This window comes from Centruroides sculpturatus, unplaced genomic scaffold (assembly GCF_000671375.1).
Source record: "Centruroides sculpturatus isolate CEXI.00-Female unplaced genomic scaffold, Cexi_2.0 scaffold1130, whole genome shotgun sequence".
NCBI classification, from domain to species: Eukaryota; Metazoa; Arthropoda; class Arachnida; order Scorpiones; family Buthidae; genus Centruroides; species Centruroides sculpturatus.
Genome location: NW_019385290.1, coordinates 25,192 through 44,483, shown reverse-complemented (window position 1 = coordinate 44,483; position 19,292 = coordinate 25,192). Strand labels below are relative to the sequence as shown.

General features: G+C 36.3%; 3 protein-coding genes across 3 annotated transcripts; 2 read left to right on the top strand and 1 right to left on the bottom strand.

Annotated features, from left to right (window-relative positions):
* Positions 1 to 1,196: 1,196 nt before the first annotated feature.
* Positions 1,197 to 1,643, bottom strand: LOC111637240. Its single transcript, XM_023382684.1, has one exon. The coding sequence runs from the start codon at positions 1,641 to 1,643 to the stop codon at positions 1,197 to 1,199; it is 447 nt and encodes a 148-aa protein (XP_023238452.1).
* A 1,918-nt stretch (positions 1,644 to 3,561) lies between these two features.
* LOC111637244 (venom protein 302-like) lies at positions 3,562 to 4,298 on the top strand. Its single transcript, XM_023382689.1, has 3 exons — positions 3,562 to 3,714; positions 3,798 to 3,921; positions 3,992 to 4,298. Exons 1-3 carry the CDS (start codon positions 3,665 to 3,667, stop codon positions 4,142 to 4,144), a joined length of 327 nt encoding a protein of 108 aa, XP_023238457.1. The 5' UTR covers positions 3,562 to 3,664; the 3' UTR covers positions 4,145 to 4,298.
* A 7,062-nt stretch (positions 4,299 to 11,360) lies between these two features.
* Positions 11,361 to 12,097, top strand: LOC111637243 (venom protein 302-like). Its single transcript, XM_023382688.1, has 3 exons — positions 11,361 to 11,513; positions 11,597 to 11,720; positions 11,791 to 12,097. Exons 1-3 carry the CDS (start codon positions 11,464 to 11,466, stop codon positions 11,941 to 11,943), a joined length of 327 nt encoding a protein of 108 aa, XP_023238456.1. The 5' UTR covers positions 11,361 to 11,463; the 3' UTR covers positions 11,944 to 12,097.
* Positions 12,098 to 19,292: the final 7,195 nt, after the last annotated feature.

Below are 19,292 nucleotides of genomic sequence, written 5' to 3'. Positions count from 1 at the left end.
GAAAATCGTTGATGGCTTTGGTTTTTGATGGCAAAGGTTTTACTCCGGATGATGTAATCATACAGCCGAGGAATGGAACTGCAGATTTTCCGAGGATGCATTTGGATGGATTTAGTTTTAGGCAGTGTTCTTGCAAGCGGAGGAACGTTTGGCGATGGCCGTGTGTTCGTCCGCATCTTTGGACGCGACCAATATATCATCGAAATACGGGATGCAGAAGTCGAGGCCAAGTAGGACTTGGTGGATGTATCGCTGGAAGGTTTGACCAGCGTTTCGTAGGCCGAAAGGCATATAGATGTATTCGAACAAGCCAAACGGGGTTGTTATGGCTGTTTTTGGAATGTCCTCGGGGAAGACCGGTATTTGGTGATAGGCGCGGGTTAGATCCAGGGTGGAAAAAATAGTTTTGCCTTCTAGGAGTTGAGTACAGTCCTGTATATGAGGAACAGGGTAGCGGTCAGGGACGGTTACAGCGTTGAGACGACGGTAGTCGCTGCATGGTCGCCACTGGCCATTTGCCTTCTTGACCATGTGTAGCGGGCTGGCCCAGGGGCTTTTGAATGGTTTGATGATGCCTTGGGACATTAAGAACCGAAATTCTTCCTGTGATGCTCGGAGCGTATGTGTTGGTAACCGTCTGCGTTTTGGGAAGACAGGTGGTCCTTTAGTCTCGATGTGATGAAAGGTGGTTGGCGTTTTCTTGGTTTCGGGAATTATCGACGGATTTTTGATGGTAGTGAACTCGGCCATGATACGGTGGTAGGGAGAGTCATTAGTCACAGCGGTGATGTTAGTGACAGTTGTAGGTCGGTTCTGCCAGCAACCAGGAGACTTTAGTTGCGTGACTCCATCGATTAGTCGATTGTTTTTAACGTCCACCAGTAGGTTGAATTTAGTTAAGAAGTCGATTCCTATGATGGGTTGGGTTACGTCGGCGATTACAAATGGCCACGAAAAATTCCGCTTTAAGTTAAAGTTGAGTGTTAATAGTTTTGTTCCGTAAGTTGAAATAGGCGTTCCGTTTGCAGCAAAGAGGACTAGCTTGTCGGGTTTGCATAAATACATGTTAGAACTTTTTGGGATAACGGAGATGTCGGCGCCTGTGTCAATTAGGAATTTGTATTTCGTAGTAGGGTCGGCCATGGTGATTCGATCGATGTGGCGGGTGAGGCTTCTGGCCATAAGCGCCCGCCTAGTCAGTTTTCCGACGATCGGAAGGAGCAAGGGGCTTTGCATTTTCTCGCCTGCTCCCCAAAGGTAGTGTGGTAGTAACACATGCCGTTGTGGGGGGTGCTGTGCTGTTGATTCTGCCGCGATTTGCTGCGGCGCCTCCTGTTGTTTGGAGGGTAATCAGAACGTGTGAAGGAGCGGCGTTGGTTGTTGATGGATATGGTGAGGTTCTTGACCTGCTGGGCTAATTCCGCAATCTGGTTCTTCAAGGTGGAGATAGTGGCAAGGTCATGTTCGACCGTTTGAATGTGAGCGGGGGAGACTAATTCCACTATCTTGTCGGCCATGGCGGCCTGTTGTTGGAGTTTTTCCTTAGATGCGACTAAAATGGCCTGTACGTTATGAGGTAGTCTCGACAGCCAGAGAGATTGTAGCAGGTCTTCGCTGAAATGGTTTCCAGCCAAGTCGCGCATCCGTGATAATAGGAAAGATGGACATTACAAACAGGGCCACATACAATAAAAGATTAACATTTATTCTATATATGAATTATGGCGCGACTGTACAGGTTAACACGGAGTGATACTACATGCGTCTTGCAAGGTCCAAATCCAAATGGGAATGTGTGGGGGTCATAGGTCAGGTTTGTTCAGTTCAGGGGTTCCCCCTTGTGGCGGCTTTGGAATTTATCGCCAAAGCTGTCGCCACAGACGGTTTGACGGCCGAATGGTCAAGCGATCAACGGAGCGCCTACTGCTCTAGGGGACCTAGGATCAAAATCTGGACAGGTCGATAAATCCTTAGGAATTTTTTCCGGAGGTAGTCCGTCTAGTCCGTCCGAATATGTCTAAGGGCTCCGTCCCTCACCATCCGGCCGCCCCATTATGGGCCTGGCCGAACCCATAAAGGGCTTGATAAAAGGTGCCCACAGTGCTGAGAGTTAAAAAAAAACAAAACAACTTATTCAGATGGTTGTGCGTATTNAAAATATTAATTTAAATAACTCAAAGATTTAATTTCAATTTCTATACTTGTATTTTATTTAAAATTTTAAAGTGTGTTTTCAGTCCACAAACAACATATTATAATATTTATTCTGTTTAATTAATAAGCTACATCATGTTGTCATATACCCTGTCAGAAAACTAAAACTTTACCACAAACAGTCTATAGACTAATACTGATCTGAGAACCATGTTTTAATGTAATTTAAACAGGGTTAATTAAAACCACTTTAATAATGCATACTGCAAACATTTTAGAATATGTGTTAAATATTAAAGCAGTTTATATACAGTAGTCTCGAAAATTCGGCCTAATGTAGACCGAAGAGTGACCGAGTTTGTGAAAATGCCGGGTTATCGAAAATGGGGTTAAAAAACAATAAGTAAGAGTGTTTCCTCAGAAAATACTGTACTGTACTTGTATGTATTGTTTGCTTGAGAATACAACAGAGATTAAACTGCCCAAATACCCTTAAACAAAGAAAATGTACTGTACTTGTATGTATTGTTTGCTTGAGAATACAACAGAGAATAAACTGCCCAAATACCCTTAAACAAAAGAAAAGTACGTACTTTGTGAAGGCATAAAGCCTTCATAAAGTACTACTTTTACTACATAAAAATGAAAGTTAATGAATACTCAGTATACAGTAATTTACCTGATAAGATAGATTTCAGAAAAATGCTTTATGAGGCATAAAGTTGTCTATAATGAAAATTAACTAGGGGGTTTTTTCGTCCTGCCAGGGTGTGGCTGAGTTATCCGGACTGCCTGGTTATAGAGGGTCGAGTTTTCGGATTTTTGATTTCATCTAACAACAAAATATTGAAATCTCTATTAGTAATCTGATACTGTATTTTCCAATTTCCCTAAAACTGTTACCTCAGAAAATGCAACATGTTCACACTGAATGACAGTACATGCAGCAAATAGCATTATTTGTATCAGAATTTATAAAAGAAATAATAATTACAAAATATGCATTAAATTTCAGTTCAATTTTTCTTATTGAATATATTCAAGCAATCTTGTATGGATATTGTTCCTGATAAAAGAAAATATCAACTAGAAGAAGGAAATAATTTTCTGTAGTCTTCTAAGCAAGTAATCAATGTTTATATTAATGCAAATGTTTATATTAATTAAATAATAAAAGTGAAAAATATTTATCAATAAATATGGAATTTAGAACGAGAGGATTTATTTGATTGCAGTAATTTGCTATTTAAATTGTACAAAAATATCCTATGCCGTAAACAACCCGAATTTTATTTAATATAAATCGTTAATTCTTTACTAGAAGCACGTAATATTTTCAGAAATTTTGATAAACTTGTTTGACATTTAGAAATATTTAAACTTGTTAAATTGACCTTGTTATATCTGTGAGTGACGAAACATCCTTTCCATTAGGAAGACTTCCTGCAAGAAGACGAGAATATAATTTCTCCTCATCGTAGCCCTTACATCACGCTTTCGCAGTTGCAAAATGGATCCTCGATTGGTTACCGTCTTGATAATTACATTTTGTTTTCTTAGGTAAGAAGCATTTCTTAATATTTCATAAACTTTTTACATGTTTTTAAGTAACTGACAATAGAGAAACGTTTTATTTTTTAAAGAGTGGGAATGTCGCTAAAATGTAATTCCTGTTCTGAAGTAGATTGCGTGGATAAAACAGAGGAGGATTGCCCTGGAGTTGGAATTACTAAATACGGTTGTGCATGCTGTTATATATGCGCAAAGGTAAGAAAAATAATGGAAGGTAAATAGATATTTAATTATTCGCAGGTAAATATATCTTTATATGCTATAGGGACTCGGTGATAGATGCGGTGGACCATATAATATTGCTGGTATATGCGGAAAAAATCTAGAATGTGTGAAATCCTCTCCCCCAGAAGGAGAAGATAGTGGTATATATCTTATCAATTCAAGAGGAATCTGTCAGAAAAAACCAGGAGCTTAAAAGCAATTTATTAAAGCTTTCAATGTATAATCAGTAAATGTAAAAAGAAGAATTTGTGTATGACTAATTCTAAAACAATCGTTATCAAATATATTGAATTTAACGACAATTTTAATTAATATTTTATCAGATAAATAAAATTTTTTTTATTGCATCCGAAATGGTCATTCATTTTTCACAAGACGACACAACACTGCAATTATATATTTTGCTAATTCAAATAAATTATCTACTTTTGTAATGTAATTCTATTTTATCCTGTTTTAGGCTAAAACGGATATCTTATCTCGAGAATATTAAACGTGTATCTGGAAAATATGTTTAATAGCGAACAGATGTGCATTAAATTTAATGGGCAATTAAAGGCGACCGGATGGTCGAGTCGGTTAAAGGTTATTCTAGTGTTCTGAGTGACTCGGAATCTAATATGGCCGATCGAAATAACCCAGGAATTTTTCGTACCTGTGCTGGATATGTCGGGCCCCGTTCCTTACTATCCCTATTGTGAGTCTGTTTGAATCCACAATGGATTTGAAAAAAGTCCTTAGAACTCACAGACAAAAGTCCAAGAACAATAATACTTCGTAGATATTTTATGTTAAAGCAATACGTTTATTATCGGCAATATTTTAATAAATACTGTGAAATGGCAAGTGTTATCTCTAAACTCGTCCTTACTTTACGCAACGATCATTCCGAGAAGTTGTTAAATGTGTTTTTAGAGTTCATTATTAACAGGAAAAACATATAAGAACTATTATAGACCATTCATAAATATTTTGTTTCAGTTTCTATTTTCGATATTCTAAATCTATTCGAGTATATAAATTGTCAACGAGCTAGAATATACTACATAAAGTGACTGTGACCAATGTCTATAAACATATGGTCAAGACACGATACCATGATGCATCGCGGCAGTCGCCACGTTGAACTCTTTTGGTGTGTATAGTGTTTCTAGGGCGAAGCTGATTGTTATTTCTTTCGATCTCAATTAGTTGGATTTCTTGTTATATTTAAAAATGGTTTGGTGTTCAGCGCCGAATTGTAAAAATTCGATATCCAAAGGTATATATAATTAAAGGCTTTAACTAAATAGGTTTCAAAATAAAAAGCTATGCCAATGGTTCGTATAATAAAGTACTAGGATAAATTTATTTAATTCTGAAATGCAAAATTAGAGAATTTTAGAGATATTTGTTAAAATTTGTATATTTAATTTTCTATATTTACATGCACTTTTACATTACACAAACTGCAAACTGGAGGTCAGATTAAACATTTTTATAAATTAAAATTACATGAAGAGAAAAGAAAACAATTCTCACAAACTTTACGTATTATGTAAAGTAAATCTTCGAAAATATTTTCAAGAGATAATAAGAGGGTTCCTAAATAAAGTTACGCATATAAACTAAGTTTAATTATTTTTATAGAGAATTAAATAAATATATTTATAAAAATTTATTAAACAGTAGACAATTGGAGGTCAGATTAAACATTTTTATAAATTAAAATTACATGAAGAGAAAAGAAAACAATTCTCACAAACTTTACGTATTATGTAAAGTAAATCTTNATAATAATTTAATTAATATAAACATTTTTGAAAACTAATTCAATCAGTTCTAAGAAACAATCAGTTTCGGTCTAGAAACACCATACACACCAAAAGAGCCCCAACATGGCGACTGCCGCGATGCATCACGGTATCGTGTCTTATGTTTATAGACCTTGGCTGTGACTTAGAGAACCTATAATGAGAAAGTGGCCATAAAGGAACTCTTTTCTATTGGCAGTTTGTGATTACGTGGCCTTAAGTAGCCATTATTTTTTCAAACAACGTGTTAGAGAGATTGGAACGAAATCGGCTGCACAAATCGCAACGACAAAGGATTTTTTATGAAAGTTTTTCTGAAAGATCCTGCACATTGTAAACATGGGAAATAAAAGTGAAGAGACAAAACTGGAAAGCAACAGACATCAGTTTATTTATGTGAGGTAAGTGAAGTACTGTATTAACAATCATCTATATATGTAAAATTTCTCATTTATATTCGGAGATGATATATTCATTCATAAAACAGCCCAAATTGCTTAAAATTTAAATAAAAAAATCAGTATACATAAATTAATATGAGTACCGGTGTTGATATAGTTTAATATTTATAATATGTGGTATATAACATACTCCTTAATTATACAAATCTACTTTATTTTAATAAAAAGTATTGTATACATTACAGTAGATTGTAATTTAGAACATAAAATATATAAAATTGTGGTCTGAAGACCACATGTTCTGTTGCGTAATCGGCTCGTAACTAGCCCCTTGGGTGGGCCACTGGGTAAAGAAGGGATGGACATTCTCCATGACAACCAAAAAACCCGGATCAAGGAGGGAGAGAGGGAGATCGCGCATGCTCAAAGGAAGAAGAAGGACTTTTTGGGAAGAAAGAAAGGAAAGATGTGTAGACGAGAGAGTCGCGAGTTTTTTTTGTGTTGTTTTCTTTGTTTTAGTGTCTTTTATAATAAAAAGACAGAGAAGTGATCGGAAGGACTAAAATAAACATTAAGTTTCTTGCATTGGAGTCATAGAGTGTGTGATTTATTTCTTTGAAGTATCTTTTTGTTTTGTTCCTGTACGGGAAATACTCTAAAGTTCGAATACTTCCTCACATAATTGGTGTTCGCGACAGGATATGCTCTCAAGATTCCATTTTCACGTCAAGTTATAATAGTTCAGGTTGTGAAAACGCACTCAACGAAAATGGAATCCGAAACCCACGTTAGTTCAGCAGAACAGTCGGCGATGTGTCTACATTAATTGCCGGGCATCGCGGAATGGCCCCACATTCACAGGGACACCACCAGACATGATTTCGATTAGAGAATTTTTTTGAAAACGTTGCTAAGCTAGCCGCATGGAGGAACTAGTACTGGCTATTGTAAGGTAATACAACTTTCTAGTCGGATACCTTACAATAGCCAGTGCTAGGTTAAAAGGGAAACCCTAACTTTTCTTAATGAGGCATGGGCTGTGTATGGAGAACACTATGATAAAATAAAGGAAAGAATCATTAGAAAATTTTAACAATGCGTGAAGGATGGCGGAGAGGCTTTAAGACAATATACAGGTACTAGGAAACAGAAAGAAGATCTATGGGAGTTTCGCGTTTGCCTATGCGAAGCGGTTGACCAAGTGATCGAGGCTAATCCACATCTTGAACCTAACAAAGGAAAACTACTTCTGGATCAATTTATTAGGGGGCTAGATATTCGTTTACGTCGTGAAGTACTCACTCCAGTACAAGATCAACCCGTATCGTTTAATGAAGCAGCTGAACTGGCAGAGAACGCTAATGAGTGGAGCAAAGATGAGCACATGTTACGTTAATATGACAGAAACCACCGCAAAAACTGAGGAGGATGTAACCAACAGTAAGGAGCAGGTGAGCACAAGGAAGGCAATTTGAGAAAAACTATAGAGAAGCTTGTAAGACAGGTGGAAGAACTTTCGGAGAAAACGAGTCGAATGAAAACCACAATAAAAAAGACCAGAGCCGAAAAGCAGCAGAATATCTGTGTTACGCTTGTGGTAACGCGGGACATATTGCACGTAAAAAAAAAAACAAAATGCATGACAAAAACAAAACAACAGTTAAGTTAATTAATATAAGTGGACCGCCTATTACGACCTGTGGAGTCGTAATTTGTATGAAGCTTTCATGTGGTGGCAAGGTCATAAAACAGACGTTTGGGAGCGTCAAAGCAAATACGTTTATTGATTAAGACGCCATTTTTGGAATCGACTTCCTGCGAAAGTCCGAAGTGATATGCAAATTGTTATATAAAATTAGCGCATGGGCACAGGAGAACAAAAGTATCGAGTGTACGCTCACAGTGATGAGTCATGCCACAAGTACAATTCCTAAGGGAATAAAGGCAGATCATATCCCTCCTTCTCACCAAAGTAAAATGTTTAACTTGATACATACCTTCTCTTCTTGCTTCTCCTCAAAGCTTGAAAACCTAACAGGAACATCAAATTTTGCCATGATATCGAGCTTTCCGAGTCAAGACCGATAAACACCCGGCAATATAGGATACTCCACATTATGCTTCCCAAGTTGAAAGAAAAAATAAACTCCTACCTGGATGCTGGAATCATAGAAGAGAGTAATTCTCCTTGAAACTCGCCCATACACATCGTAAATAAAGATGATGGAGACATTAGAGTTACGTTGGACCTACGACGGGTAAATGACGTAACCATTAGTCAGGACTTCCCTATGATGAGGGTTGATGATATTCTGATACAATTCAGAGGAAGTAAGGTGTTCTCAGTCCTTGATTTGAGCTCGGGGTACTTCCAGATCCTCATCAAGAAGGAGAAAAGGGAGGTCATTGCTTTCTCCACCCCCTGGGGGAAATATCAACTGTGTCGCATGCCCCAGGGCGGAAAAAAACAGTGGTCGTTAGTTCCAGAGTGTAATGAATTGCGTCTTGGCTCGTTTCATAAGACATTCGTGCTTTGTCTTCCAAGGCGACGTTGTCCTATTCTCCAGCGACTTAGACGAACATATATCACTCATCCATAAAGTGATGGGCGCCATAGATAAAGCAGAATTGAAATCGAATCCAGAGAAGTGTAAATTTTGTGTCCCTGAAATAAGATACCTAGGCCACATCATAAATGGAAAGGGGATCAAACCTGACCCTGAGAACGTCAAAGCGATAACGGTCGTACCATCTCGCACAAAAGACGTTAGAGCATTCCTCGGAGTGATCAATTACTACCGACCATTTATTCAAAATCTCGCACACATAGTACAGTAAATGTAGAGACATGCTCTACTCTATTTTCAGTTCTGTTTCAGCCAAAATTTCAAAAAAATTTTTACGTTTAAGCCGAATTTTACGCATGTGTGTTCCTGGTCTAATGTGTATGGAGAAGATGTTCCTAAACTTCGAACGTGTCAAATGTGGTTTAAAAGTTCCGTTTGGGATATTTTAAACTAAAAGATATAAAACGTACGGGGCTCCTAAAAGCTNTTTCAATGCTTTTTTGGTTTATTTTTGGTGTGTTTGGTTATATATAGGCTACTATAATGTGCGTTAGTCGTCGATTTTTAACAATTTATTCCTGCAGTCTTTTTATGTCAAGAGCTTTTAGGAGCCCCGTACGTTTTATATCTTTTAGTTTAAAATATCCCAAATAGAACTTTTAAACCACATTTGACACGTTCGAAGTTTAGGAACATCTTCTCCATACACATTACATTTTTTTCTGTACTGTTTATATGGCGTTATATCCTTTTCAAAACTCAAGCATAATATGCCCGATATTCTTTTTATCCGAAGACATTATGGGCACATTTCCTAGTTAAGTCGCTTCGCTAAAAGGCAGTTAAGCTATTTCCTATGTATTTCGCTAGGGCAGCGAGGTTCAGAAGCACTGAAGGATAAAGTTAATATGGCTGCCCCCACAAATTATTTTTACCTTAATTAACCTATCTAAAATGTAGTCGGCGAAGACGGTTGAAGATTGTAGGATTGATAGGATTCGGCAACGCAACGCATAGGCGGTCTGCAAAGAGAGGATGCCTTCCAAGAGGACTTATGGGAAACTGTCTCTTATTTAGGTGTTAGATAGGTAAAAAAATCCGGAAAAGTCCGTTGGTGAAGCGCAAACCCACAACCAACTACCAGTGTTGAGTGGTTTTATCCTCTTGGCTACTCTTAATGGGCTGCCGAGGCGGTTAATAGCCCGGTCACGTGGAGTTGTGCCTTACGTATAGCCTTCCGCTTTGAGGGAAACAGGATCGAATACGGAAAACCTAGAAATATTTTGAGACTGTGGTCTGTACCAGATATACGAGTCCCGTCCGTCGCCATTCGAACTTCCTATTGTGGACTTTCCGAACCCACGAGCACACCAGTGGCCGGGTGGATAAACACTGGTAATTGGTCGTGGGTTCGCGCCTGGTTAACTAGCCGGTCACGTGGAGTTGTGCCTTACGTCTTTTCCTGCCTCTCCTTCGCCACGTAGTGGGTCCGACTCGATGGCATACTCCTAGGTTAAAAAACTCGGGTGCGTCGGGGTAGGGGTGGTATGTGTAAAACAGTGTGTGTAACGGGGAGTGGGGAGATTTATTGAAGAGTGTGTCTCGGGGAGAAGTTAAGGACGGAAGTAGCTCAGGAATAAAGAAGAGAAGAGAAGCAGAGTGGTGTGTGAAAATAGTCGGGAAGCCGGAAAGTAAAGACTGTGAAACCAGGTCAGCGTGGAGATTTTGAATTTCGAACTGTTTTCTGTCCGCTGCGAAGTAAAGGAAGAGGTACACTTCAAACTCATTTATCGGTACGTTTTATGTCCGCACGTTACGGGAAATCTGAGCAGTATAATTGTCGGGAGAACTGTGTGTTAACGTTATTCGGTAGATTGGATTGTCGGGCTCCGTACGTTCCTGTGAGTTTCCCTAGAAGTACTGTATCTTCTCAGGAAAATTAAAGGGTTATCTTGTTAATCTGGATGGTTGTCTTTGTCTAATCCGTACTGAGATCAGTGGATTCCCCCTTCTAAGCGTCTGCTCCATCAAGCACGCTTGTTATCGATTTGTCCCATCGAAGAAATCACTAAATTTCTCCGTGTCGACTCGTTCGTACTTTCTATAATCTCACAGAGTTTACTGGGCTTTCTTTACGTTAGTAACACCTAAATAGGGGCCAGTTTTTCATAAAAGACCTCTTGGGAGGCATTATCCTCATTGGCATATGTCGTTTTGCGGTAACTAAGTAAACCGAACCCACGATGAGATTGATAAAAAGGCCGTCAGTGCTCACAGAACGGAAAAAGTAAAATAAATAAATGTATAAATTAATAAATAAATATTTATGTAAAATACAAAATAAATTCCTCAATATGAAAACATATATTACTCATTTAATATGAAATTGAAATCGAATATTTAATTAAATAATAAAAGTGAAAAATATTTATCAATAAATATGGAATTTAGAACGAGAGGATTTATTTGATTGCAGTAATTTGCTATTTAAATTGTACAAAAATATCCTATGCCGTAAACAACCCGAATTTTATTTAATATAAATCGTTAATTCTTTACTAGAAGCACGTAATATTTTCAGAAATTTTGATAAACTTGTTTGACATTTAGAAATATTTAAACTTGTTAAATTGACCTTGTTATATCTGTGAGTGACGAAACATCCTTTCCATTAGGAAGACTTCCTGCAAGAAGACGAGAATATAATTTCTCCTCATCGTAGCCCTTACATCACGCTTTCGCAGTTGCAAAATGGATCCTCGATTGGTTACCGTCTTGATAATTACATTTTGTTTTCTTAGGTAAGAAGCATTTCTTAATATTTCATAAACTTTTTACATGTTTTTAAGTAACTGACAATAGAGAAACGTTTTATTTTTTAAAGAGTGGGAATGTCGCTAAAATGTAATTCCTGTTCTGAAGTAGATTGCGTGGATAAAACAGAGGAGGATTGCCCTGGAGTTGGAATTACTAAATACGGTTGTGCATGCTGTTATATATGCGCAAAGGTAAGAAAAATAATGGAAGGTAAATAGATATTTAATTATTCGCAGGTAAATATATCTTTATATGCTATAGGGACTCGGTGATAGATGCGGTGGACCATATAATATTGCTGGTATATGCGGAAAAAATCTAGAATGTGTGAAATCCTCTCCCCCAGAAGGAGAAGATAGTGGTATATATCTTATCAATTCAAGAGGAATCTGTCAGAAAAAACCAGGAGCTTAAAAGCAATTTATTAAAGCTTTCAATGTATAATCAGTAAATGTAAAAAGAAGAATTTGTGTATGACTAATTCTAAAACAATCGTTATCAAATATATTGAATTTAACGACAATTTTAATTAATATTTTATCAGATAAATAAAATTTTTTTTATTGCATCCGAAATGGTCATTCATTTTTCACAAGACGACACAACACTGCAATTATATATTTTGCTAATTCAAATAAATTATCTACTTTTGTAATGTAATTCTATTTTATCCTGTTTTAGGCTAAAACGGATATCTTATCTCGAGAATATTAAACGTGTATCTGGAAAATATGTTTAATAGCGAACAGATGTGCATTAAATTTAATGGGCAATTAAAGGCGACCGGATGGTCGAGTCGGTTAAAGGTTATTCTAGTGTTCTGAGTGACTCGGAATCTAATATGGCCGATCGAAATAACCCAGGAATTTTTCGTACCTGTGCTGGATATGTCGGGCCCCGTTCCTTACTATCCCTATTGTGAGTCTGTTTGAATCCACAATGGATTTGAAAAAAGTCCTTAGAACTCACAGACAAAAGTCCAAGAACAATAATACTTCGTAGATATTTTATGTTAAAGCAATACGTTTATTATCGGCAATATTTTAATAAATACTGTGAAATGGCAAGTGTTATCTCTAAACTCGTCCTTACTTTACGCAACGATCATTCCGAGAAGTTGTTAAATGTGTTTTTAGAGTTCATTATTAACAGGAAAAACATATAAGAACTATTATAGACCATTCATAAATATTTTGTTTCAGTTTCTATTTTCGATATTCTAAATCTATTCGAGTATATAAATTGTCAACGAGCTAGAATATACTACATAAAGTGACTGTGACCAATGTCTATAAACATATGGTCAAGACACGATACCATGATGCATCGCGGCAGTCGCCACGTTGAACTCTTTTGGTGTGTATAGTGTTTCTAGGGCGAAGCTGATTGTTATTTCTTTCGATCTCAATTAGTTGGATTTCTTGTTATATTTAAAAATGGTTTGGTGTTCAGCGCCGAATTGTAAAAATTCGATATCCAAAGGTATATATAATTAAAGGCTTTAACTAAATAGGTTTCAAAATAAAAAGCTATGCCAATGGTTCGTATAATAAAGTACTAGGATAAATTTATTTAATTCTGAAATGCAAAATTAGAGAATTTTAGAGATATTTGTTAAAATTTGTATATTTAATTTTCTATATTTACATGCACTTTTACATTACACAAACTGCAAACTGGAGGTCAGATTAAACATTTTTATAAATTAAAATTACATGAAGAGAAAAGAAAACAATTCTCACAAACTTTACGTATTATGTAAAGTAAATCTTCGAAAATATTTTCAAGAGATAATAAGAGGGTTCCTAAATAAAGTTACGCATATAAACTAAGTTTAATTATTTTTATAGAGAATTAAATAAATATATTTATAAAAATTTATTAAACAGTAGACAATTGGAGGTCAGATTAAACATTTTTATAAATTAAAATTACATGAAGAGAAAAGAAAACAATTCTCACAAACTTTACGTATTATGTAAAGTAAATCTTCGAAAATATTTTCAAGAGATAATAAGAGGGTTCCTAAATAAAGTTACGCATATAAACTAAGTTTAATTATTTTTATAGAGAAGTAAATAAATATATTGACAAAAATTTATTAAACAGTAGACAATACCAGCAAATAGAAATTTATTAAACTTTAACTTTATTCATTGTTTATTTTTATAATAAAATGATTATTAAGCAACGATTATTTATTAGAATATGCAATTTGACTATTACATTACTCTCAATTATTATAAAATATTAATTTAAATAACTCAAAGATTTAATTTCAATTTCTATACTTGTATTTTATTTAAAATTTTAAAGTGTGTTTTCAGTCCACAAACAACATATTATAATATTTATTCTGTTTAATTAATAAGCTACATCATGTTGTCATATACCCTGTCAGAAAACTAAAACTTTACCACAAACAGTCTATAGACTAATACTGATCTGAGAACCATGTTTTAATGTAATTTAAACAGGGTTAATTAAAACCACTTTAATAATGCATACTGCAAACATTTTAGAATATGTGTTAAATATTAAAGCAGTTTATATACAGTAGTCTCGAAAATTCGGCCTAATGTAGACCGAAGAGTGACCGAGTTTGTGAAAATGCCGGGTTATCGAAAATGGGGTTAAAAAACAATAAGTAAGAGTGTTTCCTCAGAAAATACTGTACTGTACTTGTATGTATTGTTTGCTTGAGAATACAACAGAGAATAAACTGCCCAAATACCCTTAAACAAAAGAAAAGTACGTACTTTGTGAAGGCATAAAGCCTTCATAAAGTACTACTTTTACTACATAAAAATGAAAGTTAATGAATACTCAGTATACAGTAATTTACCTGATAAGATAGATTTCAGAAAAATGCTTTATGAGGCATAAAGTTGTCTATAATGAAAATTAACTAGGGGGTTTTTTCGTCCTGCCAGGGTGTGGCTGAGTTATCCGGACTGCCTGGTTATAGAGGGTCGAGTTTTCGGATTTTTGATTTCATCTAACAACAAAATATTGAAATCTCTATTAGTAATCTGATACTGTATTTTCCAATTTCCCTAAAACTGTTACCTCAGAAAATGCAACATGTTCACACTGAATGACAGTACATGCAGCAAATAGCATTATTTGTATCAGAATTTATAAAAGAAATAATAATTACAAAATATGCATTAAATTTCAGTTCAATTTTTCTTATTGAATATATTCAAGCAATCTTGTATGGATATTGTTCCTGATAAAAGAAAATATCAACTAGAAGAAGGAAATAATTTTCTGTAGTCTTCTAAGCAAGTAATCAATGTTTATATTAATGCAAATGTTTATATTAATTAAATAATAATTTAATTAATATAAACATTTTTGAAAACTAATTCAATCAGTTCTAAGAAACAATCAGTTTCGGTCTAGAAACACCATACACACCAAAAGAGCCCCAACATGGCGACTGCCGCGATGCATCACGGTATCGTGTCTTATGTTTATAGACCTTGGCTGTGACTTAGAGAACCTATAATGAGAAAGTGGCCATAAAGGAACTCTTTTCTATTGGCAGTTTGTGATTACGTGGCCTTAAGTAGCCATTATTTTTTCAAACAACGTGTTAGAGAGATTGGAACGAAATCGGCTGCACAAATCGCAACGACAAAGGATTTTTTATGAAAGTTTTTCTGAAAGATCCTGCACATTGTAAACATGGGAAATAAAAGTGAAGAGACAAAACTGGAAAGCAACAGACATCAGTTTATTTATGTGAGGTAAGTGAAGTACTGTATTAACAATCATCTATATATGTAAAATTTCTCATTTATATTCGGAGATGATATATTCATTCATAAAACAGCCCAAATTGCTTAAAATTTAAATAAAAAAATCAGTATACATAAATTAATATGAGTACCGGTGTTGATATAGTTTAATATTTATAATATGTGGTATATAACATACTCCTTAATTATACAAATCTACTTTATTTTAATAAAAAGTATTGTATACATTACAGTAGATTGTAATTTAGAACATAAAATATATAAAATTGTGGTCTGAAGACCACATGTTCTGTTGCGTAATCGGCTCGTAACTAGCCCCTTGGGTGGGCCACTGGGTAAAGAAGGGATGGACATTCTCCATGACAACCAAAAAACCCGGATCAAGGAGGGAGAGAGGGAAATCGCGCATGCTCAAAGGAAGAAGAAGGACTTTTTGGGAAGAAAGAAAGGAAAGATGTGTAGACGAGAGAGTCGCGAGTTTTTTTTGTGTTGTTTTCTTTGTTTTAGTGTCTTTTATAATAAAAAGACAGAGAAGTGATCGGAAGGACTAAAATAAACATTAAGTTTCTTGCATTGGAGTCATAGAGTGTGTGATTTATTTCTTTGAAGTATCTTTTTGTTTTGTTCCTGTACGGGAAATACTCTAAAGTTCGAATACTTCCTCACATAATTGGTGTTCGCGACAGGATATGCTCTCAAGATTCCATTTTCACGCCAAGTTATAATAGTTCAGGTTGTGAAAGCGCACTCAACGAAAATGGAATCCGAAACCCACGTTAGTTCAGCAGAACAGTCGGCGATGTGTCTACATTAATTGCCGGGCATCGCGGAATGGCCCCACATTCACAGGGACACCACCAGACATGATTTCGATTAGAGAATTTTTTTGAAAACGTTGCTAAGCTAGCCGCATGGAGGAACTAGTACTGGCTATTGTAAGGTAATACAACTTTCTAGTCGGATACCTTACAATAGCCAGTGCTAGGTTAAAAGGGAAACCCTAACTTTTCTTAATGAGGCATGGGCTGTGTATGGAGAACACTATGATAAAATAAAGGAAAGAATCATTAGAAAATTTTAACAATGCGTGAAGGATGGCGGAGAGGCTTTAAGACAATATACAGGTACTAGGAAACAGAAAGAAGATCTATGGGAGTTCCGCGTTTGCCTATGCGAAGCGGTTGACCAAGTGATCGAGGCTAATCCACATCTTGAACCTAACAAAGGAAAACTACTTCTGGATCAATTTATTAGGGGGCTAGATATTCGTTTACGTCGTGAAGTACTCACTCCAGTACAAGATCAACCCGTATCGTTTAATGAAGCAGCTGAACTGGCAGAGAACGCTAATGAGTGGAGCAAAGATGAGCACATGTTACGTTAATATGACAGAAACCACCGCAAAAACTGAGGAGGATGTAACCAACAGTAAGGAGCAGGTGAGCACAAGGAAGGCAATTTGAGAAAAACTATAGAGAAGCTTGTAAGACAGGTGGAAGAACTTTCGGAGAAAACGAGTCGAATGAAAACCACAATAAAAAAGACCAGAGCCGAAAAGCAGCAGAATATCTGTGTTACGCTTGTGGTAACGCGGGACATATTGCACGTAAAAAAAAAACAAAATGCATGACAAAAACAAAACAACAGTTAAGTTAATTAATATAAGTGGACCGCCTATTACGACCTGTGGAGTCGTAATTTGTATGAAGCTTTCATGTGGTGGCAAGGTCATAAAACAGACGTTTGGGAGCGTCAAAGCAAATACGTTTATTGATTAAGACGCCATTTTTGGAATCGACTTCCTGCGAAAGTCCGAAGTGATATGCAAATTGTTATATAAAATTAGCGCATGGGCACAGGAGAACAAAAGTATCGAGTGTACGCTCACAGTGATGAGTCATGCCACAAGTACAATTCCTAAGGGAATAAAGGCAGATCATATCCCTCCTTCTCACCAAAGTAAAATGTTTAACTTGATACATACCTTCTCTTCTTGCTTCTCCTCAAAGCTTGAAAACCTAACAGGAACATCAAATTTTGCCATGATATCGAGCTTTCCGAGTCAAGACCGATAAACACCCGGCAATATAGGATACTCCACATTATGCTTCCCAAGTTGAAAGAAAAAATAAACTCCTACCTGGATGCTGGAATCATAGAAGAGAGTAATTCTCCTTGAAACTCGCCCATACACATCGTAAATAAAGATGATGGAGACATTAGAGTTACGTTGGACCTACGACGGGTAAATGACGTAACCATTAGTCAGGACTTCCCTATGATGAGGGTTGATGATATTCTGATACAATTCAGAGGAAGTAAGGTGTTCTCAGTCCTTGATTTGAGCTCGGGGTACTTCCAGATCCTCATCAAGAAGGAGAAAAGGGAGGTCATTGCTTTCTCCACCCCCTGGGGGAAATATCAACTGTGTCGCATGCCCCAGGGCGGAAAAAAACAGTGGTCGTTAGTTCCAGAGTGTAATGAATTGCGTCTTGGCTCGTTTCATAAGACATTCGTGCTTTGTCTTCCAAGGCGACGTTGTCCTATTCTCCAGCGACTTAGACGAACATATATCACTCATCCATAAAGTGATGGGCGCCATAGATAAAGCAGAATTGAAATCGAATCCAGAGAAGTGTAAATTTTGTGTCCCTGAAATAAGATACCTAGGCCACATCATAAATGGAAAGGGGATCAAACCTGACCCTGAGAACGTCAAAGCGATAACGGTCGTACCATCTCGCACAAAAGACGTTAGAGCATTCCTCGGAGTGATCAATTACTACCGACCATTTATTCAAAATCTCGCACACAGTACAGTAAATGTAGAGACATGCTCTACTCTATTTTCAGTTCTGTTTCAGCCAAAATTTCAAAAAAATTTTTACGTTTAAGCCGAATTTTACGCATGTGTGTTCCTGGTCTAATGTGTATGGAGAAGATGTTCCTAAACTTCGAACGTGTCAAATGTGGTTTAAAAGTTCCGTTTGGGATATTTTAAACTAAAAGATATAAAACGTACGGGGCTCCTAAAAGCTTTTGACAAAAAAAGACCGCAGGAATAAATTGTTAAAAATCGACGACTGACGCACATTATAGTATATATAACCAAACACACCAAAAATAAACCGAAGAAGCATTGAAAACATACAAGCATAATGCGAGAGCGAAAGATGAATTGGACGCTTAATGGGTTATGTTTATGCTTCTAGCAGATTATTTCACTGAGCATACGGTTCGAACTCCGAAGCATCTTTCGAAACCTGAGGCTAATTTTTATTGAAATTTTACTTTCGAACTACGAAATATCATTGTAATACATTATCTCTACGCTCTCGCTCCATCCCACCAGTCCAAGAAGGTTACGACCTCTGTCTTACACGAATCATGAAATTAGTTATTAATATAATAATTATTCTATTTGCTTTTTATTCTAAATTTTTTTACAAGAATTTCAAAAATGTGATGATAGACAAATACGCACAACCATCTGAATAAGTTGTTTTGTTTTTTTTAACTGTCAGCACTGTGGGCACCTTTTAGCAAGCCCTTTATGAGTTCGGCCAGGCCCATAATGGGGCGGCCGGATGGTGAAGGACGGGCCCCTTAATCATATTCGGACGGAGTAGACGGACCATCTCCGGAAAAATTCCTAAGGATTTATCGATCTGTCCAGATTCTGATCCTAGGTCCTCTAGAGCAGTAGGCGGCACCTTGATCGCTCGACCATCCGGCCGTCAAACCGTCAGACTAAGTAGCGAATTAAATAGCTATTACGTAACAACCATTAATATCTTTATATAAAATATACATTTTATTTTTAAACTGATTTACATCAATAAATATGAAATTCGTTTATTTATTTATTTTTTTTATATAATAAATTTTTATAATACAGTACTGTATTTGTAAATTTTGAAATCTTTCGAACGAAGAACCTCTACCGTCAAAAATTGGCATTAACGTAGAAAAGATCTGCGAGGAACACGTTTGATT